Source organism: Pagrus major, chromosome 13 (assembly GCF_040436345.1).
Source record: "Pagrus major chromosome 13, Pma_NU_1.0".
Lineage (NCBI taxonomy): Eukaryota > Metazoa > Chordata > Actinopteri > Spariformes > Sparidae > Pagrus > Pagrus major.
This window is the reverse complement of record NC_133227.1, coordinates 14,540,283-14,567,712: the sequence shown is the minus strand read 5'-3', so window position 1 is coordinate 14,567,712 and position 27,430 is coordinate 14,540,283. Positions and strand designations below refer to the sequence as shown.

General features: G+C 39.8%; 2 protein-coding genes and 1 pseudogene across 2 annotated transcripts in view; 1 reads left to right on the top strand and 2 right to left on the bottom strand.

Moving 5' to 3' along the window:
• Positions 1 to 3,575, top strand: part of esama (endothelial cell adhesion molecule a) — a 65,298-nt gene extending 61,723 nt beyond the window's left edge. Inside the window, exon 7 of the mRNA XM_073479382.1 lies at positions 115 to 3,575. Within this exon, the coding sequence (XP_073335483.1) occupies positions 115 to 649 (535 nt within the window). The 3' untranslated portion in view covers positions 650 to 3,575. The remainder of the gene's footprint in view (positions 1 to 114) is intronic.
• A 2,558-nt stretch (positions 3,576 to 6,133) lies between these two features.
• On the bottom strand, positions 6,134 to 15,975 carry LOC141007330 (fasciculation and elongation protein zeta-1-like). The gene is made up of 10 exons (XM_073479682.1): positions 15,956 to 15,975; positions 15,263 to 15,350; positions 13,192 to 13,278; positions 11,815 to 11,980; positions 10,560 to 10,858; positions 8,499 to 8,579; positions 6,696 to 6,771; positions 6,524 to 6,589; positions 6,379 to 6,425; positions 6,134 to 6,241 (listed from the first exon to the last, which is right to left on the bottom strand). Exons 1-10 carry the CDS (start codon positions 15,973 to 15,975, stop codon positions 6,134 to 6,136), a joined length of 1,038 nt encoding a protein of 345 aa, XP_073335783.1.
• A 4,093-nt stretch (positions 15,976 to 20,068) lies between these two features.
• Positions 20,069 to 20,398, bottom strand: LOC141007585 (fasciculation and elongation protein zeta-1 pseudogene; annotated as a pseudogene).
• Between the last annotated feature and the right edge of the window lie 7,032 nt (positions 20,399 to 27,430).

Sequence of the window (27,430 nt, the reverse complement as noted above, 5' to 3'; positions counted from 1 at the left end):
TTTTTGTAACTGCCAGAATCAGGTATTTCTTCTTTAATATGTGACATGGTGAATCTTTTACTTCTTGTGTGTGCTGTAAACAGTAAATTGACTGTGTGTCCGATCCACCTCCAGGGAGGACGCTCAGGCTCCCAAACGAGTGTCCTGGGCTAAGAGTGGCATGGGTTCAGATATCATCTCCAAGAACGGCACCCTGTCCTCCATAGCCTCCAGCCCACACCACAAAGAGTCATCCCACCACCACAACAACCACCACCACCTGCAGCAGTACCCTCAGCGCCCCCCATCGGATACAGCATCCATCATCACCGCCACAGGCAGCACGGCCGGCTACCGACCGTCCCGCCATCACGGCGCCTCCACCCCTACCCACTACAGCTACAACAACAACACCACCCTGCCGCGCGGACAGCCTGTCTCCTCTGAGGCCAGCACCAATGGGAGCTCCCTACCCAGACCAGAGCGCTACACCCAGCTGCCCCAGGCTCAGGTCCTGCCGCAGACCTACAGTCAGCCACAGCTGCAGCTCCAGGCCGCTCCCTCCCCGCCACCGCTGCCCACCTCCACAGTCACAGCATCCAACATCACTCGCATGGGAGGGGTGCCCATTATGGTGCCTGCACAGAACCAGGCCGGCTCTCTGGTCTAACACCTGCCAGTGCTGCTGACAAAAGCAGTGGAATTAAAGGAAACTCTTTAATTTCTATTTAGCAAAGAGTAGAAGAAAAGGTCAAATTCATGTATTTGCGCCAAGAAGCTTCATGGCAAGACTTTCAGACAGACTGTTTACTTGCTTTAAGTATACTTACTGTAGGTCTTTTATATTCTGTATGCACTGTATACATTACAAACTATGTATAGATATGATTTTCATACATTTGTCCAGTATCATCTTTTCTACTTAATCAATTTTTCTTTTCAAAATTTAGCTTTTAAATGTCGTATTATATATATATTTTTTAATTCTGTCATACTAATTCTACAAAGTGGACAGTAAATGATGATTTCATGTGGATGCACATCGCACAGATGAAAATACAGATGAAATAAGAAGAAGGTTATGCAGGTCTGCTGTACTTCATCCATCATCTTTACTTAAAACTACCAGACCAGAACAGGTTGAAGCACTGTTTTATATCTGTACTGTTCAGAGGAGGATATGCCACTAAAAGGGAAGTTAGTGAGGACAGGGTGTAATATACAGTATTAAGTTCTATAAATGAGTTTATTACTGCAGCAGACTTATGGACAGAGAGATAAGACAACAGTATACACATGATAAATTATCCTAATCCTTTTTTTTATTTGTTTGTTTGTTTTTGGCTTTACTTCTGTCGGTGGTTCAGCTTATAAAATGCTCTTAGACTCCATTCTTTAAACACAGATTAGCAAAAGCTTCTTATGATATTGACCACTATTCAGAACTGCAGGTTGGTGACTTTGCAAATACACGAGTCCACACTTGAGTTGTAATAATTTAAAGTTGCCTGCAGCGTTGAAATTGTAAATATGATATTTATTTTCTGTTAGACGTGTGACATACATATGCAATTTGTTGGCCACAGCCTGAATTGAACATATGATGCAGGTCGTACTGTACGTCTGCCTGCAACACTGGATACTGAACCAAAGATATACAGTATGTAATGCATCATTATTTTAACAGGCTCCAATTGTTTGCTGTCGTTACTTTCTAGTGTAGAAAGAAAACTGTTTAAGAAACTGTTGAAATTAAAGCAACAATATGCAGTAATTCCTATTTTGAGCAATTTGGCGGCCGCACAAACTGGCATGTTGACAGCTTTGCTCACACAGCCAAATATTAAGCGTGTAACAACCCGACATAACTTAGCGAGCATTATTTACTTATTATTCACTGCTCAGCAACAACAGCAAGTCCAGCTCAGCATCTGTCTGCAGTCTTTTAGTGTCCTCTTCAATCTCTTCCCCTCCATCATAATTTCCATAGAGGCTGCTAAGCCCAGTTCTGAGAACTTCTTCTCCAGGCAGTTTAAACACTCCCCGGCGGTGCTCCTATCAGAGTCAGCTAGCAGAACTAACTTGTAGCTATAGTTAGCAGCAGTTACACTTTACTTTCAGGAATGTAATCCAGTTTCTGGAAACATTTTGATTCTCTGCCAAAAGCATTTTTAGATAAACATTATTTCCCATTTGATTGACTTTGCCAAGAAATGGTAACAGGATGCAGACAAAAACATTCATATCCAGGTGTTTTTAAGAGTCTGGAAGGTGCCCAGTCAGAGCGACCTTCTACCGTCTCCTATCATCAGAAGATGATTAAGTTATACTATTTCACCTCAAAGCTGGAGGAGTAAATTTGCTAATTTTGAACAGCCTACAGTTGTTATACCAAAGAGAGTGTTAACACCAGAGTGTTATACCAAATACATGTTGTCCTGATACCAGTGACGTAGATAAACCGTGGATTTTGGCTCAAAAGCTATTCATTTTAAAAAACATATTTAGATATTTATTTAGAATTGAAAGAGGAATCCTGTATCACACTGTTGTAATCTTGGCTCAGTTAGTATTTCTAAATAAGAACAGCTGTAGCTCCTGATACACACAGTAGATGACACACAGGCACGCTAACAGACTGCTCCACTCAGTCATTGAGATTTTGACCTTGTTAACAATGTTAGTTTAGTTTTTACATTCAAAACATCTTTATTGCAGAATCAGAATGTAAATGGCTACACACTGACTGGTCTTAGCACATTTACACTAAATGGTTCAAAAATCTGTAAAATCCAAGAATAATATTTAACTGTGGCTTGCCAAATGCTGATTTAAATATCAGATTTGGAATAGAAAATAAAAACATTTATAGCCATCATGCTACCTATTCTGCTGTATTGTCATTACACTGGAGCATATGTTTGTTTTTTGTTTTGTTTGTGTTTGTGGGCAGGGTGTCAGTGTAACAATTCTGAATTGAATCATTTGAAACTTGATGATGTTGAAGGAAAGAAAGAGCATCCTTTAGAGAATACTTCTGATCATTGTTATCTGTTTAACACAAGTTTGATAGAACGGTGACAGCAAAACGCAAAAGCAAGTGGTAGCTGTGTCTCGAAGCTTTGGTAGTTCTGTTTAGATTTGTATTGTTTTTAATACATTAGGGTAAAACAGAAGGACTTCCTGTGGGAAGTCGATGGTCTGGAGGAAATCATCCTGAAGGGTAGAACAGTCTTTACAGCTACAGTCCATAGACTCACTGTGCTAACTTGCAAGTGGGTCATTTAAAATGTGTACATTATGAACATTAAAATGTATTCAAGACAAGCCTTTATTTTTTATACAGTATATGTGTATGTATAAGAGCACAGGAGCAGAGTTTATAAATAGTCAGTGTTTCCTGAACTAAAGAAGTGCTCACTGTCAGTCAGTTAGAAACCATGATGGATTGTATAACTACTGTGGCCAAACTTGTGCTTATGTATACAGTAGGAATATACTGTGGACATTAATGTGCAGTGTGCACTTGTATTCTCCATATTTATGTTCATGGAAATTGCTTTGTATCATATTTTCAATTAAAAGAGAAATGATCAGTTGTGTGTGTTTCGTTCCCAACAAAAAATAGACTGTTAAATTACAGCGTTCCATTCTTATTTAGGATCTTTTCTATTGCTCTGTAACGTCATTTCATAAACAGTGAGTACGTCCACAACATTTATTTTCTAACAGACATTATTGTGCACAGTCTAATCAATGGTGATATTGAATTTGATCTTTAGTAGAATTTAAGCTGTCACAATGACTGCTGAAAATACTTTAAATCCTCACGTAACCCTCCTAATGAATTTCAGATACTAATGGTAGTTTATTTATTTTGGTCAAGAATACAATTAGTTTGACAGTTCATTGTGAGAGTTAACATCAGCCACCAGAGGGCAGCAAATTGACTCTATTTGGGTAAAACATTAGCAGTGTACTGCGTGCCAACAGTCTATCAGACCATCAGATCATCCTGTTATAAATATCTTATTTGTTAAACATCGTGAAACTTGAGCTCTGGATTCTAATTAATTAAGTGGAGCGTAAAACTGGTATAACGTTGCATCTAAAGAAGCAGAGCCACAGACAAGTAGCAGGAAGGGTCAGATAAATCTCATAAATGAAGAACTTGTAGTCAAGATAAGTTGTTGGGGAAATAAAGTGCTTGAATCTCTTCATTTTTATTTTTAGATGTATTACTAAACCTTCCTGTGATTTTCTATTTGTTGCCTCAGGTTGTCCAGTTATGTTCAATATTGTATTATGTATTACAGTTATGATGTCAAATGATGACCCTGGTCAGTGTTTTTATTATCTACTAATACTCACTGACAATAATGGACGACGGGACATTACAGGGTCTAAACTTGAATACGATAGAGTGGAAAGTGTGGAGCTCGTCTCTGTTTTTCTCATTTTCATATATATGAAATATATATATGAAATATCATATATATATATCAATAAATATAAATATATATTTATTGACGTGTTATTGACAAATGTAAAGTGTCACATTTAATGCAAAGTTTTTGAACCATGTTAATTTGAATAAATCCAGTAGATGTGATGTTTACTACAGGAGACAGAATAACTCATTTGTAATGCATTACTTTTGTGTATAATACTTGAATAATAAATACCTCAAAACCCATGTTTTAATGTTAACCGTTAATTTAATTTTTAATTAAAATTTTAATTTTATTAAGTTACTCCATTGGTTTACATTGACTCAATATGACAGAAAAGCTTTGCATTAAATGTGACAACATTGAACCTATATAATAACATTAGATGGAAAATGTAGATGTAATTAACATACATTAGTCACTGTTTTAGAGGAAAAATATGAATGTATGTTGTTGTCACCTAATAATTGTTCAACAGTAATCAGGGTTTTCTTTGGCACTTTTTTGCCCTGAGACAACAGCATTTATTCTTTTTTTTTTTTTCATAATTTATCAGAAGACATAAATCATCCAAAGAATCAAGTAAAATATTATGTCCCAACCCAAAAAACATCATTCATGCTGTAGCATTAACCCTGCCCACATCTCTATGTGCAGCTGATTGTGCTCGTCTTCTCTCTACAGCTCAATAATCATGTTACCTGCTGAAGTGCAAAGACAAAAAGAAGCACATGCACACACCGTAAGGGTAGAATGTTTATTAGAATTTGCGATTAGCGATGTAACATTCACCTACATGGCGCAAAGGAAGTCATAAATATGCTAATATGCAAGTATGCACACCTTTATTGAAATGAGCTCATCTCATCAGGGCCTGATATATCCAAGGAAAACTCAGTGATACACCTCCATGTGGCTGAACGGGGTGGGATGCACAGAAGCCTGTCGCTCTGATGACACGGTAAATAAGAGTAGAAAATCAGCAACAGAGTTCATATCAAATATTTAAATAGAAATTAAAATGAATTTCAAAAAAGTCATAAGAGCACTGGATGTCCAGATAGTGAAGCAAAAAGAAGAGAAAAAGAAAGCTCTGTAATGCACTGCACTGCACCCGTAATAGTCGTGTGTTTCTTCTCATTCACATGGAGCTACAGTACTAAGTTGGCAGAAAAAGGTGCATGGCTTTTGTATTCAAATGAATCACTGGTTTCATCTGAAACTATACAGGGAGATGCTCATGTGGATGCAGTATGGCATGTCATTTATTTTACAGTGTAGTCCTTATGAATCAACGAATAAGACAATCAACAGAACTCAGTGGTTAAAAGGTCAGTTTATGTATAAGTGTCAAAACTTGGCAACATTGAAATTCTGTTAGAGGAAACGAAGAAAAGTAAAAAAAAAAAAGAAACTATAAAGTAAAGAAATGAAGGAAACAAAAGCAATGATAACACTGTATCCCTGTACCATAGTGGTGTTGTGATAGTTAATAGCATGTCATGCTCCATTAGTGAAGTCCTTTAAAAGTGGGATTGGCTTCCCACTTAACTATTCAGATGGCGGCCATTTTGGGCGTGGCCCGAGCTTAATGTGCAGGATGGGAGACGGTGAGCTCAGCGAAAGGCAGTAGTCATAGTTGAGGTGAATACAATAATGTCGATGGTGAGGATCCATGGTTGATAATGGTAAAAGAGGGGAGGTCATGCAGCTTGGGCCAGAGGCGAGGAGGGTTGGAAAAGCCCTCGGGGGAAGAATTCTCCGTTACACTGCGGCCCCTGGCCTGGCGGTGCTTTAGGTAGGACACAGGACTAGAGAGGGAAAACAGTGAATAATCATGTTAGGATAATAAAGTTACTTCTGTGCAGTGATCCTCGTAGCAAAATGAGGAAGTTCAATTTTGCAGTAACTGAATTTACTAGATAATATTCCAATCAGAGAATCACACTGTAATCTTCACTGTTGTGACTGTGTTGTCCTGTACAGTGTGGCGGGCTACACATGTCAATAAGATAAGGAAACTTTATAATAAGCTGACTGTTTCTTCACCAATCACTTTGTAGAAGTACTCAAACTTGTGTTGTTGTGTTTACCTTTCAATATGTAGTCAGTTAGCAGTGTAGGCACCTTCTCACTGTCCTCCTTCATGGCATAAAGAACTAGGGGGAAGAAATACAGTCTATCAGCTTGGTGAATACACTTACATTTTCTCAGCTGGTAATTATTATTTGCATTTGGTACACATGCTCAGGGCCGGATACTTACTTTTTGTGAGCATCTGCAGGTCTTCAACAGATGGAGGGGTGCCTTTCTTCTCATATGGAATAACTGTGTTTAGATACTGAAAACAGAGTGAAGATTCAGAGGAGTCAATGCCATACCGGGATATTTAACATTTAACATGTAGTGATCAGACATTTTACGTGCTCTGAGCTTTCTTTCATTGACACAGCACATAATCTAAGAGAATTCAAAGCGATAGTTAGACGTTTTGGGAAATACACTCATTCGCTTTCTTGTCAAGAGTTAGAAGAAAAGATTGATATCACTCTCACATCTGTCTGTTAAATATGAAGTCAGAGCAAGAAGACGGTTAGTTCAGTTTAGCTTTCAGACTTGAAACCTGGTAACAGCTCTGTCTGTTAACATTTCATTTCCAAGATTAGTCACAGAAATCCAAAGGGAATAAGTGCTTTCCCAAAATGTTGAATAATTCCTTCAAAAGTTAGTGACTGTCATTCTGTACACTGCAAACAATTAAAGGAACAGTTCAGCCAACATTCATTATTATATTATACTCACCCCTATGCTAATGGAAAGTCAGGTGAAGTGTCATAGTCCACAAAACAACTGCACCCTTATTAATGGCAAAATCTTCACTGTAGCTGCTAAGTGTGTTAGCATCCCATCTGAATTGGGTGCTCCGCCCCCAAATCAGGGTGTAAATAGCATCTTTTCAAGTCAATTTTAGATCTCTGGGCTTTCCTGAGACTTGGATTATGCTGTTTAGGAGAATGCTGCACTGTTTTGCTGCGAAGCTCCAGAAATGTTTTGTGGACTATGAAACTTCACCCGACTTTCCATCAGCATGGGGGTGAATAGATAAAGACTGAATTTTCAGTTTTGGGTGAACTGTCCCTTTAAGCCTTCAGCACTGACTGAAAGACTAAAGGTACAGTCTGGGATCTAAATGTAAATACAAGGGTAACTCTGACACCAAAATGCAAATTACAGTATTAGAATCTGCTGTCGTTCCCACGCTCATTGCCAGATCCTGGTTTACACAGACTAACTAAATGTTTTCTCAAAGGTTTGTTTACATCCAGTAATGCCTGCAAAATCTGTAGCAAAACAGACCTATAAATATTTTCAACTGTGATCAGCTGGGAAGAACACAATGCTGATTCATTTAAAAGTTAACCTTAATCGTCAGTCTGCCTGTAATTTATATGGACAAAAAGCATGGACATTTCTTGCAGTGTACCATAGCATATTGCTTACACTATCAACAGAGATCAAATTACACACAGCAGGCTGATCATCGCTGTGTGACCTCAACTGAGGCACTGGTATAAATATAAGCAGTGCAGCCAGTGCAACTGCACTGGGGCCCGTGGCCTGACAGGGCCCATGGCCTGGGCCGCCACCACACAGCTGACGTAGGCTGTAAATCAGTTATGCCACAACTGTAACACACATGACAAAGCATCAAGAGTAGTAACCTCACTTCATCCAATTAGTATTACCACAGCAGTAAAAGCACCTGCCATGAGTCATGTCTGTCATAGTTGCTATTACGTTACAAGTCAATGTCACAGTAAAACACATTTTGTGCTGTCATTATGATACATGTACATATTGTATAAACACAGATATGTTTATGATGAACAAATTAACCTAATTCAATTGAATACCTTTATCATATGCAGTGAGTGCTGCCGGATGTCTATTTCATCATGTGACAGCTGTATGTGCAGCAGCAAATAGCAAATCACAGCAAATCTAACTGTATCTAAGTGCAGCTGTGTCACTCTTGAACCGTTTTTAAAACATTTGACCTGAACTCACCTGTTTGTCACTCCCTGTGCTCCCAAACGTCTGTCTGATGCCTGTCTGCAGGATGTTAGAGAGACCCTCCATGCTGAAACGCTGCAGGTCACAACCAGGAGACACACACACACAGAGAGAGACCATTATTACAAGCTAGTGGCCATCGGTTTCATGATCAAACTGCAGGATTGTCTGAAATCTGATGTAGAGTCACTTTTGCCCAAGTACAATAGAGAGCTTCAGACCTCATACAAACCAGTTTGTTTATATGGCATCTGTATGATTCAGCCATCTGTACATTCAAACTACTTCACCAACTCAGCCACAGTCACCAGATAAAAACACTGCTACATTTTGTATGGAGGGAAAATCCATTAAATTATTTCTCTGTTACTGGACAGGAGCAAACTGGACTGGGCTGTTATTGTATGAAGATGATGGGTCACTTCCACTTTAGGATCTTTCCTGGAAGACACATTCGAGGCTAATGGACCTGAGATCCATTATGCTAACAGGCATAAGGAGGGAAGAGGGAGGGCTGTCAGGAACTGTGGTTTCACCTTTCTCTCATTTACACTGGAAGGGTTAAACTTGAAAGTTGTACATTTATAGGAAATTATACTAGTTGCCAGATCTACCAAGGCTTTGGTGGACTAGGGTGGGAGGATGTCTCACAAGAATGTGATGCAGTATAGGCGTGGACTGATTATGGGTCGGGACGATTATCTGGGCTGATATTCACCGTTTTTCCAATTATCTGTATCAGCATTTTTTCGTGTTGGATTGCCAATAAAATAAATACATTTAAAAACGCAGTACTTGAAAATGCAGGCTCTGATGAAGCATCCTTTCTCTGTTAGTGGTCACTACTCTGTAGTCTCAGTGTCCCCAACACTATCTGCTGTCACGAGTAACAGTCGATCACTGTAATCTGAATTTGCAAAGTAACTAAAAACTAAAGTTATCACATAAATGAAGTGAAGTGAAAGTATTAAGTGGCAGAAAATGGAAATACTGAAGCAAAGTACTTCAAAATTGTACATTAGTACAGTACTTGAGTAAATTGTAGTTGATTACATTCCATCACTGGTTATTCTCAACTTTGACACTAAGATTTTTATTTTTCCTGTTAATGCATATCAGTTCTAATTATCGGTTATCGGTCTCCTGGATTACTAAAACAGTCGACCCCTAATACAGTGTCATAAAGGCTGCCCTACATGCTGACAATTGAGTTGGCCTATTAATATAATATACCACAATAAACATAATAAAACATTATTTTAAACAATTAATCATTTTAATCTTAACCAGGATTTTGGACTGTTTCAGTATAAACTCTCTGGCCTATCACATGCAGCTGGTGCCCCTTTAATTTCAAAAAAATTCAAATCAAACTTCAACTTGACCATTAATGAAGTGTAAAATCACTACAGGCTGCAGTTTAACTCAGCAACATCCATATCGACACCACCTCCACCTCCACCTGCTCCATCCGTCTCTCTCTCTCTCTCTCTCTCTCTGGTTGTGTTGCTGTGTACTGTACCTTGAGTATATTTTGTCTTATCTCCTTTTTGTTCACCACAAATGTGTTCATTGCCTCCAAATGCATCAATAATTGAGAGTAACCTCTTTTCACAGGAGAGTTGGCCAAAGTAAATACTTTGTAATCAAGATGCCCAACTTATTTCTTTGTATTTCTTTTCTGAGCTGCGTGATCTCATAGAAATCCCACCTGTGAACTGTGCCTATGAGTTCTCCTTCAGTGGCAGAGTGGAGGGCAGTACCAGGATCAGTTAAGGAGCCGACTGTGTAATGAGCTGCTTTCTCAGTAAATCAGGCGCTGAATACACACAGATTATGGCTGCAGCACACGTTTTCACAAAGACATTTTCCTAGTAAATCTTGCGCATTGTGGCATAATTACTGTAACTCTGGTGTAGTGGCACTGATGAAAGCACAAGATTTAAGAACTCTTGTGTGAAGAGGGCTAAGTTACGGCACACTCATGTGATGTAAATAATTAAAAGGTGTGTAAAACATTCAAGAGTGCCCCCCCTCCCTGCTTCTTACCTTGACAGGCATGGTTCCGGTCTTCTCCGTGGGGCCTGTATTCGCTGCGTTCACAGTTACCATCCCTCCCCCCTGCAGGCTCAGGGCCTTGTCCCGGCGCCGGCGTTTGCTGCTGTCTCGTTGCTCCTTCTGCCTGTTCTGCACCTCCATCAGGGCCGTGATGAACGTGTTCTTCACCTCCTTCTCAAACTCCAGCTCTTCACGCCGAGCCAGCTGGTTGACCAGCTCCTCTGAGTACTCGCGGATGGCCGCCTCCACCCGGTGCAGCAGTTCAACAAGCGCTGAGCTGGGCATCAGGCTCAGGCCTGCCAAACAGATGAAGGGGGAGAGAGGGACAGTTGGGTTGTGTTTTGTGCAAAAGTATTGTTTCATACACATGGATTCAGTCAGAATGCTAAAACATGCAGTAGGTATACCAACTGTGTGAATATGAGTACTGTAACATCAGTGGAGCTAATATTTACAGACGGATTCATTTGAATAGATTATAGGCACGATGAGGTGACAGTATGCAGTGTTTCACTGGGAAAAGGCAAATATTAGAGAAAAAGACACATGGTTTTGTCTAGCATAAACCATAATAAGACAGTGTTTAATCCTGGTCCTGGGAGCCCCCTGCCCTGCATGTTTTAGATGTTTCCTTGCCACAACACACCTGATTCAAATGAATGGGTCATTATCAGGCTTCAGCAGAGCTTGATGACCAGCTGATTTTTTGATTCAGGTATGTTGGAGCAAGGAAACATTTAATGGCAGGAGGCTCCCAGGACCAGGAACCAGGGACACTCATATAAACAATCATCTCACAACCACTTGGATTCGACTCATGACCAACTGGAGGAGGAGAATCGCTGACAAGATTGTCATCACTGCATAAGTGATGACCCAAAAATAAGACTGAATATGAGAGTAAAAATCTTGCACATAAGATGGATGTGTCCCTGACCGTGGCGTCCACGCACTCATCATAACTGGCCTTCTTGTTGGATCTAATATAAATAGAGATGATGGAGGGTCTTACCTTTGGTATTTTATTGATGTTTAGTGACATGCTTCAAGGAGAAATACTAATTGTAACCTAACTTTGGCCAGATTTTTTTTTTTTTGACATTAGCAAGTCTGCGAGGAAAAATGTTTTGACTGGAATGTATCTGTTCACATTGCAGGCCAGCTGTGATACTATTTCTACAACTACTCCCCATGTGTCCAATATGAAGCTGCATTAATTAAAAAAAGTAACATGAATTATGTTCAGTTTTACCTTCATAGGAGCAGTTGTTGTTGGAGGCCTGTGACAGCTGCCTGATCTCCTCCAGCAAGGAGGGGTTATTCCTGGAGGAGCAGTGACTGCTCTCCTCTTCATCCTCTTCCTCAGTTTCGCCGGGATCTGGAGAGTTCTCCATCATCTCGACTATCTCCTCAATGACCTTAAAGAGAGAAAAAGGGAGAGAGTAAGAGGGTTACATAGATGGAAGGATATAAGGAAATGAGTGGATGGACGGGAAAGAGATTAGGAGACGGGGTAAGTAAACACACATCCATAACTGTCCATTTGTCAGTAGAGTGTGGCCACTAAAACACCAGCAGCCTCTTTTATAAGTGAACATATCATACTCTAATCCATTATTGATGTCTACACAGCCTTCAGCAATGTAAAGCAGCAGCAGAATTGGATTTCGACAGGCGTCTATCGAAACTCTTGTACCAGCACGATATAAGAGCAGTCCAGCACTCCATGCTGTCATACATGACCTGAGCCTTCCCCAAAACAGTACACAAAACAAACAAAGCAGACAAAAAAAAAGACTACACAAACACTTAGTCGGACCTTTGAAGGCAATACGTACACATGTAACCACATTGTTAATCCATGTTTGGATTACTTTACCTTGGTGGACAGTACTGTATCTATGCCACATTTAGCAACGCAAATACTGTCTCTGGGGTTTCTCAGGGGTCAATGCTTGGTCCTTTGCTCTTTTCAATGTAACTCACTGATGATACAATATATTATCAATAAATGCATCAGAAAAGCGGCTAGAAATCTCACTGGCCCTGATTTGACAATATTTCAGCAACCTGTCAATTCAGGAGCACTGTCAAGACTTGATCATGTCTTTCATTCTGTGATGGACAAACCCTTTTACATGCCTTGGTCTCCAGTCATCTAGATTAACTGAACACCTAATTACCAGATTGCCACAGAAATCAATTAACTGCCTCCTTTTCCAGATCTAGAAAATGTAAGCACATTTTCCCCACTCTGGCATCTCTGCACTGTTTGTCATGAAGGCACTGCTAGGCCTTGACCCATTTATAGTCTGGGCTTTTTCATTCTTTACACCCCCATTTGTAGCATGTGGTCTGCCAACCAATGAAAAAGAAAGAGCCCGAATAGAAAAGGCACTACTTGCCAACAATTACAAGAAGATTATGGTAACTCCTACAAGCAAAATTATTGTAAACATGCATTAGTTTGAAAAGAGGAAGGTAAAAGCTGAAAAGGACCCATGCACCACTCTGAGATCACTCTAATGTTACACCCTGCTTTCTTTAGTCATTATCAAAAACAAAAAAGACTGCTGTTTGATCTGAAACACACACACACACACACACACACACACACACACACACACACCTGATCAGCTGTGATAAGAGGCTCTTCATTCAGGCAGTTGGCATTGTCATTCTTCTCATTCATCTCCTCCTCCTCTTTTTCGTGGATCTGCAAAATGTGAGAGGTATAGAGTATATCTTACTAAGAAAAGAAGGCAAGAGTAAAAAACTGTCTATTTGGATTAGGATAATATACTCAATCCCCAGTATTTTTCTCAAGCAACTGGATCAGTGCCAGAGAGCGATCAGTATGGGATTGCACTCATTTTAAAGTCTCATGCTTAAATGTTTAAAGGTTTTACATTATTTACTATCCCTCAAAAAGAGCAAATTACTATTCCATTTGTAAACATGCTTTAATAGTTTATGCCTTATTTATTTATTTATTGTCGATATTTGACTTCCATACAGATAGTGAATTAATTATAACTTAAAGAAATCTTTCACACATAGGAATGACAATGTCGGTTTTTTTAATGGATCAAGACATTCATGACTCCCAGAGGATAAACCCAAATGATTTTGGTAAATGCCTGCCTTTTCTCTAGCAACATGAGCCGGTTGTTTTTACTTTGTGAAACATCTCAAAATCTACTCCATGAATTAGTACAAAATGGTGTACAAACATTAATGGTTACCAGCAGCTGTATCCTAATGATTCTGGTAAATGCCTGACATTTCCTCTTGCACCAGCATTGATATTTTAGGTTTTCTGTGAAATCTCCACAACTATTAGATTAATTTTCAAGAAATTTGGTACCAACATTCACATCGCTCTCAGAGTGAGTTGTCATCACAATTCCCTATGAATCTTAATGGTGATCTCCTATGAATTAAAACCTGCAAAATCTTCCCATCAGCCTCTTCTGTTCCTTGCGGTTAGCACTAATTAGTTATTGTTAGCATGCAATAATGCTAAACTAAGATGGTGAAAATGGTAAACAATACACCTGCTAAAAGTCTGCATGTTACATTGTGATCATGGTAGCATGCTTGCATTAGCATTTAGCTCCAAGCACTGCTGTGCCAAACCTCAGGGAGCTGCTAACATGGCAGTAGACTCTTATTATAGTGTTTAAACAGCAGAACACTGAGACAGTCCAGCCCCAACACCAAAGCATGACTCAATCCACGGACAGCATGTAAGCATGTGTGTTTGCCTCGGCCAGGTGCGGAAGAATACACGTGTGTATGAAGTTGCAGAACCAGCAGGGGGCGATAATGATTATGAAGAACTGGGTAGAATTAGCAGATAAGGGCAATGTGGCAGAAGAAACAATGAAAAGTATGCACTGGAAATATGGTTTATCTGGCTTCTCCAAAGGGGAGCTGTCATTTGTAAAAATATTTACTGCTGGCCCCTTTTGGTACTCAACCCTTTAAAATTAGAGTAATAGCAACAACTGGACTGAGGGCAGAGTACCACCCTCTCCCTCTGGGGAATAAACATCTGTTCTGGCCCTGACCAGCCAAAACATGGCCTAGACTGCTAAGTGCCTGCTGTCCAGTTGTATGCGACAGCCAATTAAGGGTGGGGAGGAAGACCTCTGCTGAACGTCCGACCAGTCAGGGTTGGTCAAGCATGTCTTTGAGTGTCAGCATGGGATTAAGCTTCAGAAAGAATGAACCAGTTAGCTACTCAGCTTGGCTTGTCAAAATGAAAAATGATTGCACGGTGTACTTCCATTTACAGCCATTTAAAGCTATAAGAGCAGTATCTTATTTTCTCCCTTAACGAGTGGGACAGACATTGGTAAACTTTAATCAACCATTTGTAGCCAGCAGAAACACACATACAGTACAGACAACATATCCCTGCTCATCTCTAAAAAAGAAATAAGGAAGAAAGTGACGAGCCATTTTCTGGGGTTGTGAGCATGTTTTCTGGGTCAGACCTCTGAAGCTGTTTTGATAAAACTGTGCTCATTTGAGCATAAAATGGGTAAATAAACATTACAGTAGATCACACAATCAGTATAATCGTACAAAACCCAAGCTCTCCAAATAAAAAGAATAAAGATTTCTTATTATTTATTGTTTAAAAGATCTAATAGCACATTGATCTCAACAGAAAGAGGTGGAATGACATGTACCTCTGGGTCAGAAAGATTGCCGTTATGTCCCTCTGAGGCGGGGGCGTCCCAGGTGGAGATGTAGTTGTCCGTTAGAGCATCCCACACACTGCAGAACAACACAGAGACACATACATGTACACATGTAAGCAGGGTGAACCTTCAAGGACCACAACAAAATATCAAAAACAAGCATAAAAGCACCATTTTGGCCCTAGCACTTAAGGCGGTTTACTATTTTAAGCTGGTGTTTCCACACACAGTGTAGTTAGACAGTTATATAAGAGCATTAAACTAGAGTTTGTTGTATTCTATCTTCCTGGTTTTAAGGCGATCAACTCAGCCCTGTCTTCAGCAGCCTGCAACTCAGTCAATATTTCAATGTGGCAAGTCAATAATGGTGGTCAATATGTGTAGCTGGAGGCTGCAGAGAAACAATGCACAACAGAAAAAAAACACAGCTTACTACTCAGTAAAAGGTATCCTTAGCAGAGATTTAGATAAAGCTCCTCACATCATTGTGCCAGTGGTCTCTGACTATACCCCGGTGCAAGCGTCTGTCTGAGGAAGAATGACCTCAAACTGGGAGAGAAGTGTTCTTTGTGTTTTTTCCTCCTCCACTCAGAGGCTGGCCCAGGCACACTGCCCTGCTCCCAGTGGCACAGCCCACACCCGACACACAGTGGACACCATTCAGCTGACAGCTTACCTCACCGTCCCTGCCTGAATGCCATGGCTGCGTGCACCAGCACAAAGACAGGGACGAAGTTTGAATACACTTAACCCTGAGACAAAAACTAAGTGTTTTTATTAACTGGGACTAAAATAAAATAGACTTTCAATAGATATTTTTGTGCCAAATGATGATTACACAGAAAAATGATTTGTGTAGAAATAATAAATATAATAAACACACAATCACAATCACATTGGCAAACACATACAGCTGTTTTAAACTTCTGTCATTACATTTTAAAGAAAAGAAATACCACCTCTGATTACAAAAAAACGTGAATGTAAATTTCAAACTTGAAAAAAATAAAACAAAATACTAACAGTATAATGGTCATCACAACTGGCTAAAATGTTATAACAATAGTTTGGCATTTTTAGAAATGTCACTTTCTTGCTGAGAGTTAGATAAGAAGACCAATACCACCCTGCTGAGGTTAATATAAAGGGACATCCAGCAGTGTGTTTGAATTAACAAGCATTCATGTGTCTTAAAAAAGGTGGCTGCTAACAAGTGGCTAACTGAGACGACAGAGGTGGTCTGGGACATTAAACGTCATGATGCTGAGCATGGGGACTCATCTACTCACTAGTCCGTCTTTACGATTGGACTTTACCTGCAAAATATTATAACAAGTGTGTATGGTATAGTGAGAAGCTTAGCAGTGGTGATGTTGAAGTCAAAGCGTAGTATGACTACGCTTTGGGTTAGAATTCTGGCTGAATAACGACCCAAAGCGTCAGTATTTGATGAGACTCAACAGTCAACTGTCTTTCTCCAGAATCGCCTTCCCTACCTCTAACGTTAGCTTTGTACTTCTGCCGATTGCATTTACGCTTTAAAAATCATAAAAGTGGTTATAAAATAGTGATTATCTTGCTGATAAAAAAAAATAAAAATATGTCATCGCTACAACACCTTTTTAGCTTAGCTTATCTTATTATATCTTAGCTTAGCTTAGCATAATGACAGGAAATGATGGGAAACAGCTAGCTTGACTCTGTCCAAAGGTAAAACCAGGGGTCTGCAACCTGCGGCTCTGTTGCCCCTCTGCAGTGGCTCCCTGTGGCTTTGACATTTTACATGAAAATGAATAATATAAATATATTTTTTTATCATCATCACTGTTTTAGGCCTACAGTGATTCTTATATTCTCCGACAGTAAAAATGTGCAGCCTACACACATAATTGTATCTGTTCTATCAAGTTGTGATTAATTGAATGATCTTGAGTTAATATCATTGTGTTTTATGCTCAAGCCAGAGGGTTGATCACTGTATGTGTAAACATGAAAATGTGTTGTTTACAGGTTCTTATGCAAGACTAACTTCTTGGCAGAAGGGTGTCCTGGTAAGCAGGCCTTATTTTCTTTGGACAGATCGAGGCTAACTCTTCCATCTGTTTGAAGTCTTAATGCTAAGCTAAGCTAACAGGCTGCTGGCTGTTGCTTTATATACTGTGTAAAGGACACTAGTGAAATTGGTCTTCTCATCTAAGTGAGTGTATTTACCCAAATGTCAAACTTTCCCTTTAAATGAATGTGAGCGCTCTATGTAAAATAAAACCCACCTCATTAATATAATCTAATCAGTAATAACCACAGTGCAAACCACAACACGGAACAGCTCATACTGCACGCATAACACAAGGACACGGGTTGGTCGTCTGGCCGGCAGGAACTGGAACTCCGTGTTACAAAGCTGTCCTGCTGTGTTTGTTGGCCCGCAGCCACTGAAGAGAAATCATTCTGTTTAATATTCTACTTCTGCCTTAGCTTGTCGCTCTCACTCATATCTGCCTTTTTAATCAGGCAACTGCAGGGATTAGACCAACATGTATGACAGACTGTTTTCAACCAAACTGCAGCTTTACTAACAGTACGTCATGATTATTTCTGCGGGTCTGTAAGACTCTTCAGTTTTACATGAGTCACTTTATATGTGTCCTATACAGCACACAAGATCCTGAGCGTTATGAAAGAGTGGTGTCGTAGTTTTTTATTAATAGTTCTATCTGTCCTACTGCCACTAAGGTTAATAAATATCCAGTCACTTGATTTGAAATCACAGCATGGATTGTTGCAAGAATTGGCATGAAATAAGGAGGAGGAACAATGAGACGTTGTTAATGAGGCAAAAACTACAGAAGGGGTGAGGAACAGTGTGTTTATCTGACCATATCTATACTGGTTTCCGTATCTGTGCCACAACAAATCAGTGTACGGCATCAGGCTCATGTCCTGGTCGTAACACGCAGATCAGTGTATCACTGCAGAACTCACATCCACCCACAGCTCTGTGCTCTGTGGCCAATAATCAGTCAAAGCTTTACAGACTCATTTTAACAGCAATTTAAGGCTGTTTGAAAAATCATGTGATTCCTCTCCAAAAACTCTCCTCTCACACCTACAGTCAGACTATTTTTAGCACAATTCATATCCACACAGTGTGAGGACGTGTGTGTTTTCCGCCTCAGAGCCTCCTAGAAAAGGGAGGAGGGTCTGGCAGTCAGCTGGTGGAGAAGCAGAGACAGACCAGCAGAGCCAACTGAGGCGAACAACACTGCACATTGAATAATTCAGCACGCAGTCTGACTGTGGTGCTGGGGAGGGTGGGGTCAAGCCGCTGATTGACTGGTTGTTTGGGATGTTGTGGTGTGTGCGTGTGGAAATATTTTGGCTATAGTCGTATGTGACGTACTGGCCTGCTGAGCCACTGTTTGGGCCTTTAGAACAGGCTGTGAGTGACATTAATGGCAGCATCATGACATAAAGCCCAGAAGGAAAAACATCTATTTTGTGTGTGCTGAAGGAATCTTATTATCATATTTTATGTAGTTTTTAATTATTATTTGATTTTTATCACTTTATTATGTTCTTGATGGCTAAGCAGTGCATCACAGAGCCCACATGCAACCAAATGTCAAGTATTCAAATAAAAATGCAGTAAACAAACATAAGAAGCTCAGTTATCTGTTAGCTAAAGACTGAGTTCCTGAGATGATGTCAGATACTGGCATCCTAGTTTATGTATGTCAATTAAAAGACTAGACAATATCAGATCCATTAAAGGTGTTATTTGTACAAATGTGGCCAGATTCGAAGGTAGTTCCAAAAATATAGACAAAACTGGCACCAAGATGTTCGCCAGAAGTGGATCAAGAATAGTTTTATCATTATTGATTAATTAATATCAATATAATTGTAATTTTGACCCTTTATGAGTGACCTGTAGGTCCAGTTGGCATTTTGTCACCAGGCGATTAATGAAATATTCTTGAATGCCATTAAAAAAAGTACAAAAAAAATGTGGTATTTTCTAATTTTGATTAGTGTAACTGGTCTTTAATGATTACATGCAGTTGTCATTTAATTATGCTAGTTAGCTGGCTTGTAACGTTGTATTACACACTAGTTCATCTGGGGGCCACTTTTTAACGTCTTTAATCCAACTGCCCATGCTGCTGTCACTGCCAGCAGGCAGCGGTGACACAAGATGGCATAACACACAAACTGGTCATCAAATTCTTCTATAGGGGGCAGCGTATCACCAGAGAAACCGACAACTGCTGCTCTCTGCTAGCTATCCTTGGCTGTCGTTAGAGTTAGATAATTAACTCATGGCACAGTTAGCTGAGGAGTCAGTGGCCCTAGAGTATTTTATTTCTTGAAATTTTGTGAATTTATTTTGTTCTTATACTACACTAAAAGCTGACAGAGCAAACTTAGCAAACTTGCCACTGGCAGATAGCGCTGTGTCCCAGCTGAAACAAGCGGTATTATGGAACAGGACGGGCTGGGGCTAGTTAGCTAGCTATCTGGTTAGCATGCTAACTTCAGTACATATCTCTGCATCACAATAAATAGACATCTTTGACATACTGTAACGTCAACACTGTTGTTTCTCACATTCTGTTGATAATATAAGTATATTTTTTATTAATGTTTTAAACTAAAATTCTCGAATTGTGAAAATACATATTTATAGGCTCCTGAAAGATGGCTGAAAGCCCCAGAATGTTTCCAGTAAATGGACCTTTTCCTATGAAACTTTGTCAAATTTTAGACAGTAACTGTAACTGTAACTGTGGCCACTCACTCTTCGTCCTGCAGCCTCTCCTCATCCTCCTGGCTGTGTGACTGGTTGCGTATGGGCGCCAGGACCTCCGTCTTGGTGTTGTAATTGTGGAAGCAGACATTGAGCTTCTCGTCGAATTCGTTGACCAGGTCCTCCATCGACTTGAAGCTCATCATCTCAGAGAAGTTCTCCAGCTCGGAGAAGTCCTCGCGGGTGATGGAGGCCAGGGGGACAGTAGTGGTGGTGGAGTAAGAGGAGTGGTTGAGTGCTGGGTGGTCCAGCTCATCCATGTGGCATGGCCGGAGGTCATCGAACTCCTCATCCAAACACACAAGAGGGGCTTCCATGATGTCCCCTGTCTGTTGGTCTCTTAACCCTGTACAAATAGAGTGGTGGCGATATAGTGTTTAATGTATTGAGTTTGCTAAATCAGCACAATGTTTTAAGTTTCATCAGCATGTCTTTAATGAGGCAAGGCTACTGCTGCAGCAATGTGTTTAAGAGAAAGACAAGATCAGACAAAGCACAGAAGTCTGTATCTGTCCCCATCTGGTAGATTGACCAATATCCCAGAAGGATTTATCTGGCACCTCCTAAATCATGCCTGCCTCAACTCATGTGGAATGGCACCATGTTGTCTAGACAAAGAGGAGGTAAATGTGCCAGAAGGGGACCATGTCCCAAAGGGAACCCAACCAGTTGGCGTTACTGGTAAACCACAGTTAATTAAGTACCTCTAATGGGATTTACCTGATGAGGTTTCCAAGATTCTGGGACATGAAATTATAGGAACATTAAAGCATATATTATTTATAGTGCTTTCTTTAAGGGTTTTGGGCTAAATATACGTTTCAAAATGTTTTCCTCACTTAATTGTGTCAGATCATTTTAAAGCTGCTCTGAGAATGATTCTGATTTAACAAGAAGGAACCATCTTCCAGTCTAAATCTATGTTTCTCAAGTTGTAAAAATTACTTCTAAGGGTCTCGCTTGTGTATTTAGTCAAGACAGTCTTATAAGACAGAGAATTCTGTTACACCTTGGTGCTAACAGGATCCGGTTTATTGAAGTGTTCCAATCAAGATCATTCAAGCAAAATTCAATGGAATTATATCCAATTTACCATCAGTTTGTTCTTTGTCACAGAAAGAGTTGAAGACCTATAGAGACATCATTCTCTGTTTCTTCTTTTTAATTATTAAATGGTGGACAGGCTTTTTCTTTCCCACAGTGGAGTAACAAATGAGTTCATACGCTCATAGATATATTTAAAGAGGTGATCTCATACATTTGTACATTCCAAGATCTTAAAAGTTATTTCAATCCACTGGGTCCTCCTTTGTATCTCTATCTACAGTTAAGGGCTTCACTGTTACAGCATGTTGGCCCATGGCAGAATGAATTACTAGTCAAAAACATTTTTAAAAAGAAATCTGTACAGCATTTCTATTACTTCTTACAAACACTAGGGACAGTTTTGGGTAATGATGTACTACCATCTTTTAAGACTTAAATTAATTGGAGTTTGGAAAAGCATTCAACCTTCTACTATCAACTGCTTCATTATAAATATGTCCACAGTGTATTTTTCCCCTCTGATCACAGATGAAGTTGTTGGTGTCTCCATATTGAGTCGTGGTCCAATGGTACAGAGATAGGGTTCGGGAGTGTCAATAAGTCTCTATGTTTTGGAGAGAGATAAGTGTGGATACATGTCATATTATTGGTAAGAATGTTCCTTGTTTGCACACTGCCCTACTCCTGTATCAGGGTTCTCAAGTGGTGTACTGAGGCACACTGGTGTACCACGGGGCAGGTCCAGGTGTGCTGTAGGATTTTGTTACAACCACGCATTATTATTGCAAAATACAATTATACAACCATTAATGAATGAGTTTTAAATCGACTATATCAGTACTTTGTATACAGTGACCTCCCGATACAGAGGCAAATTCTATACCCTAAAAAAATCCTTTAAGATCCTTCCAGGGAACCCCAGTTTTTCACCATTCACGCTATTGCCAGGTGGTGGGAGTAATTACAACAAAGGTCATGACTGATAGCCGGTGTGAAGGAGGATGTTAAGGGGGGAAATGGATCCCTTCTTGTGTGGAGCAGATCACCTCATTTTTTATTTTGTCACCTGTCTGGTTTACATTTGTGCGTTGCTGCTTTTATGTAGTTTTACAAAGTTTCAAATGAATTCTTGAATCATTTTGATAAATATTTCATGAGTGATATAGTTGTTCATCAAATATTATCTGGCATTAGTAGATAAAAATGAACATGTACAGAGGGATTAGATAACACCTGTTATAGGGGCTATTTTGCACTGATATATGAAAACAGGTGTGCCTTGAGATTAAGGCTTGCATTGGGCACAAAAAGTTTGAAGTCCACCTTCCTAAATGATGATTCTTTGTTTTAGGTTTTGATAGATTCTTTGTAGAATGAATCAAATTATGATTTGAGTTCATAGAAATAGCATACATAAGAAAAGCAGCTCACAGTAACTGTATAAAATAATCCTAAAGGTCATTTATATGTGACTGTTATGATAATAGAGTTTGGACCGTACATCCAGTGCATGGATAAGATAACGTACCAAAGGGCCTTTGTCAGTGATTGTAAACTGAAATCTAATTATATAAATCAGCAGAAGTCAGAGGATGTAAACCTGTAAAGGACTTACTGTAATGCTGCGGTCAGACTTTTAGGAGAAGTTGTGCCTTAGTCAGGTCGTCAGACGCAGTGTAATTATACTAGTGAGGCCTAAATTTCATCCTTTGTGCCGTGCTGGACCGTGGCCTGGCGTAAGTGGGTGAGTACAGTAGAGTCCATTTAAAAACAAGCTTGTGCAAGCCTCTTCCTCCTCATCACACCACTCAGCAAAGTGCTGCCCCGTCAACAGCCGGATATTGTTTTACAGGAGCTCTTCCGCTCTCTCTTTGGCTGTCTGTATCTCCACTCTGCATACAATAAACTGCTTTGTGTTTTGTTTGTTTTTGTTCAGTGAATTCATCTGCTTCATATTTGCCTTAAAACTTATTTTTAATTGCTTAGGAAAGGACTTCATGTTGAATAAATGCTGGCAGCAGACAAATTAATCACCCCCTCTGTGTGACAGTGACTGACAGCTCGTGTCTGACAGTGGATCCAATTAAGGTCGTTTGCTCTACTCAAATAAGAAGCATGGGCAGGGAAATTAGTGGCTCACTCTAACCTTGCCACAGGGACTCTTTGCAGGAGGCACTGATGCACTGAAAATTTGGCAGGGTGTAAGATCACAAATTCAATTTCCTAATAGCACCTTCCAGACATGCAGTGGCCTTTTATTTACTGCTGGGTTGGTTGAGCAGAATGGATGTGGAAACCTCTGGAAAATTTGTTCTAAAACGTTTAGGAGGTATAAGATCACAGCATCCACATGAGAGCTGGCAGCAGTATGGATGGTGCAAAGGTGTTTGAGATGTGCAGGTATTGAATGTCTGCATAGTGTGTGTTTGGGATGTGTGTCAGCCCTTTTTTATATGTGACCTTCACAGAGAGTGGTGGTGGTCTCAGGTGTGTCTATCAAGCATGCAGGTATGAAAGGAGCCAATCACAAGAGCTCATCAGAGGTCATTTAATGCAATGGAGCCAATTAACTCTTAATAACTTAACTTAATAATATTTTACCATGGGAGGGATGTCCACATCTATAAGACTGACTCAATTCCATTGCAGATTTTTTAAAGCATTTCATTCTATTTTGTGGCCCTAAGCAGGAATGTACTGTAATCATATTTGTATTGAAAATACCTGTCCAACCATTATGATTTTGTCCCCCATAAATATAACTGAAATAGACCCCACATGAAATCAATTTTCAAGACATCGTGGCAGAAATGAAAATCAAGCAAGTGCATGTCATCAGCTCATCAGAGGGAGAAAAAAGAGGAGAGTGGGGGAGGGAGAGAAGAGCAGGGAGCAGAGAGGAAGGAGAGATGGAGAGATGGAGGAAACCATGGTTACAAGGCAAGGATGGAGGGAAGATGATGCACAGCGAGGACCTTAGAGGGGTCAGGACTGGAAGGATGAACGGCAGGATGATGGGTAGAGGAGGAAGACAGATTACCTGCAGTCGATGTGATGCTGTTGTTATGGCTCGGTGTGTAGGCAGGATCTTCTCAGACAAGGAGAATCTGTACCTAAGCCTCCCTCCGCTGCAAAAGCCACCGATGAGCAGCAGCAGTTACATTCATTCCAGAGTGAAAGACGGAGACAGAATCATGGAGGTAAAGATGGCAGCGTGGTGTGAGCTTTGGTCTGTATCCCTTCCCTCACCCGTTAGCCCACAGCCACCCTTATCTGTCCTCCCACAGCCCGTTGTTTTCCAATCAATAGGCAGCCAGCCCAGCTCGCACAGAGCCTGCGCACTGCCCAGCCTGTGACGATATCAGCTCACCCCCTCCCCTTCTTCCCTCACTATCCTCCCTTTCTCCCTTTGTCCCTGCCTCCTCCCTCCCTCTCTCTGCCGTCCCTGCACACATTAAATCCCCAATATTCATGAGGAGAGAAGGAGGAGGAGCAGGAGGTTTGGGGGAAGGAAGGAGATGTGTCAGTAAGAAGGTAGCACAGTGTTTATCTGTCCTCCTTGTATCCCTTTTACTGGATCACCAGCTTCCCCCTATTGTCTGCTTTCTTGTTCTGCCACAGATCTGTGGAGTAACATGTAGAGGAGAATGTATTATTTTAAACCTGCGTGTTGTACTGCAAGGTGACAAAAATATAAATAAATAATGAAAATCTCACTATAGATAGACTAGCTGTGAAAACTGAGTGACATAAAAACCAAATACATGTTTGAATTTTAAATCAATAATACACTGCTAAAAAAAGATTATCAAGAATATTTTCTACAACTTTTATAATACAGTTCAAATAACTCCTCATTGTTAGGGAGCTATAAAAGGCTCTTTCATAGATTTCTATAATTAATAACCTTTATTTATTTATACTGGAGAGATCATTGAGGGGTGACCAGCATTTACAATGACATCAAGTCGAACAAGCAAAGAAAAGGAAAAACAATAATGAGGAAAATTATTGACAAAGTAAAAGCGGTCCAACAACAGGCTGGTAAACAGTCATTAAAACGACTGTTTAACGTCTGCTCAATTAATACAAATTTAAAGATAAATTAAAACAACTTTTAGTTACAGAAAAGCACTGAAACTCTGCAGTTATGAGAGATAATGTCATAGATAAAATAAAATAATTAGAAGTAAAAAACAGTTAAATAAAATATTCACGATTAAGATAATTGAAATTTAATAAAATGCAGTTACTTATAACAATTATGACTATTGGTTAAGAGGTTTAAGATCATACTACTGGCCTCCTAATCCCCAAACACCACATCTATACATTATATTATATATTTTAAAGTACTTTTTCCATTTCTATTTCTAGTAGAATTTCTACCACTATGTGTATTTCATTGTCATAGATCATATATTTAAAGCACATATATATTTATATTTATTTTATATTTTTTATTTAAAAGATTTGTATTTTTACTCACTCTTATTTCTCAGTATCCATTTTCTATTTTATATTCATCATATCATTTCTCCACACTGTCCTATTTCTATTCTAGGAGGAGCAACTGTAATGTAACCCAATTGTTAAGCTGCTATCCCCCTCTCAGGAGGGAGCAGAGGGGTTTTTTGGTTGAATATGTGAGTTTAGTCTGCCTGACTCATGATGCCTTATATGACTGAGTTTTGCACAAATCAGAATCTATGATCTCTTGGTGGAACCAAAAGTACCAAAAGAGTCCCTTTGCCAGTGAATAAAGTGAACCGGGTCCACCCCCCTTTAAAATGAACAATTCTCCTACTGTTCAAGGATCAAAAAGTCTTTCTGATTCTGATAAATTCTAACAATAGGCAATTTTACAGCTCTATGGAATATAAAGAGAATCCCTGTACTGATTGTTTTTCACTTCATCATTTCACAGATCAAATCATATGCAAACTACATTCAATATTGAACTTTAGAAAATTAAAACCACAGTAAAACTAGGATCCTCTTGAAACTAATTCAAAATAATACATGACAATATAGAAAAATGTACGCTAATGAAAAATGCCAAATCATCATGAACTTGATATTGACCCCTCCCTCCCTCACAGCCAGTGCTACAAAATCTGCATAATCCCTGGTTTCAATCTGTGGTCGAGATTTAGCCCTCCTGTCTAAAAGCCTCAGCTGGGTGAGTGTAAACACACGCACTCATAACATAACAGCTCACATGTTATTATCACACCCAGAGTGCACTCAGACTGGGAAACATTATAATATGGCTATCTTTGAGGTCTGGAACATCCAGCTCTCAGATATGAGCAGATTTGACAGATTATGCTTTTCACAGCCTGATGGGTCTGAGAGAATCGAGAAAATAAGCAGAGTTCAGTGATGCACACATTTACTTTACACATTCAAACAGTGATAGTACGGTGTATTTTGGACTTTTTCCTGTGACTTTACTGATAAAATGCCATATTTTGTGAACACTCCAAGCTGGTGATTGGGAAAAATTGAAAGTAAATCAGTGAAAAAAGGTGTTTTTATTCTTCAAAAATAGATACCATAATTTTAGAAATTGGCAGGCACATCCAACAGGCGAAGACAAAGAGAGAAGCTGCAGACTGATTCACAGGACGCATGACGTCAGTGCACAGGAGGTGCTGCGCCTACCTGCTCAGTTAAAGATGCTGTACACTGTAAAAAATGTAACCTCACATTACAGAACACATTGTGCTCACTACACACTAAAAAAACACACCATATGCCACATGTGCACACAAGTTTCATCATCATTAGCGTGGAACAAAAATTTGGAAACACCAACCAGCCGACCAACACCAACTTCATTAGTCTCTGCAGGCAGCTGCTTCTTCCACACACAACAAGAAAAGAGGATAAAGGAAGAAAGGAGATCTGGCCTGTCAGAGGCCTCCCATTACTACGGCAACATAGCTCACACAGCCCAGCATTGCATAGACGCTGGTTGCCATGGTTATACCGTAATTGTACTGGTGAAGGAATTACTCCAAAAGCAACAGAGGGGAGCAAGAAGGAGACAACTCTCACTTTGTAAACGCCACTAGAGTTGGCTGTAAATGTACAGGCTGTGTTTGAGGAGGCGGGGCACAGTATATGGCCTGATTCTGATGATTTTAGGTTAACAAGAGCAAATTATAAACACAATTTAAGTCCTGTACATATATAGAAATTGGCATCAGTCACATTTTGATGGTAAATCTTTTTTTTGTTTACATGTGCTGAGGTAAACCAGTATGCATATGACAAATGATGTGTATATTTGCAGC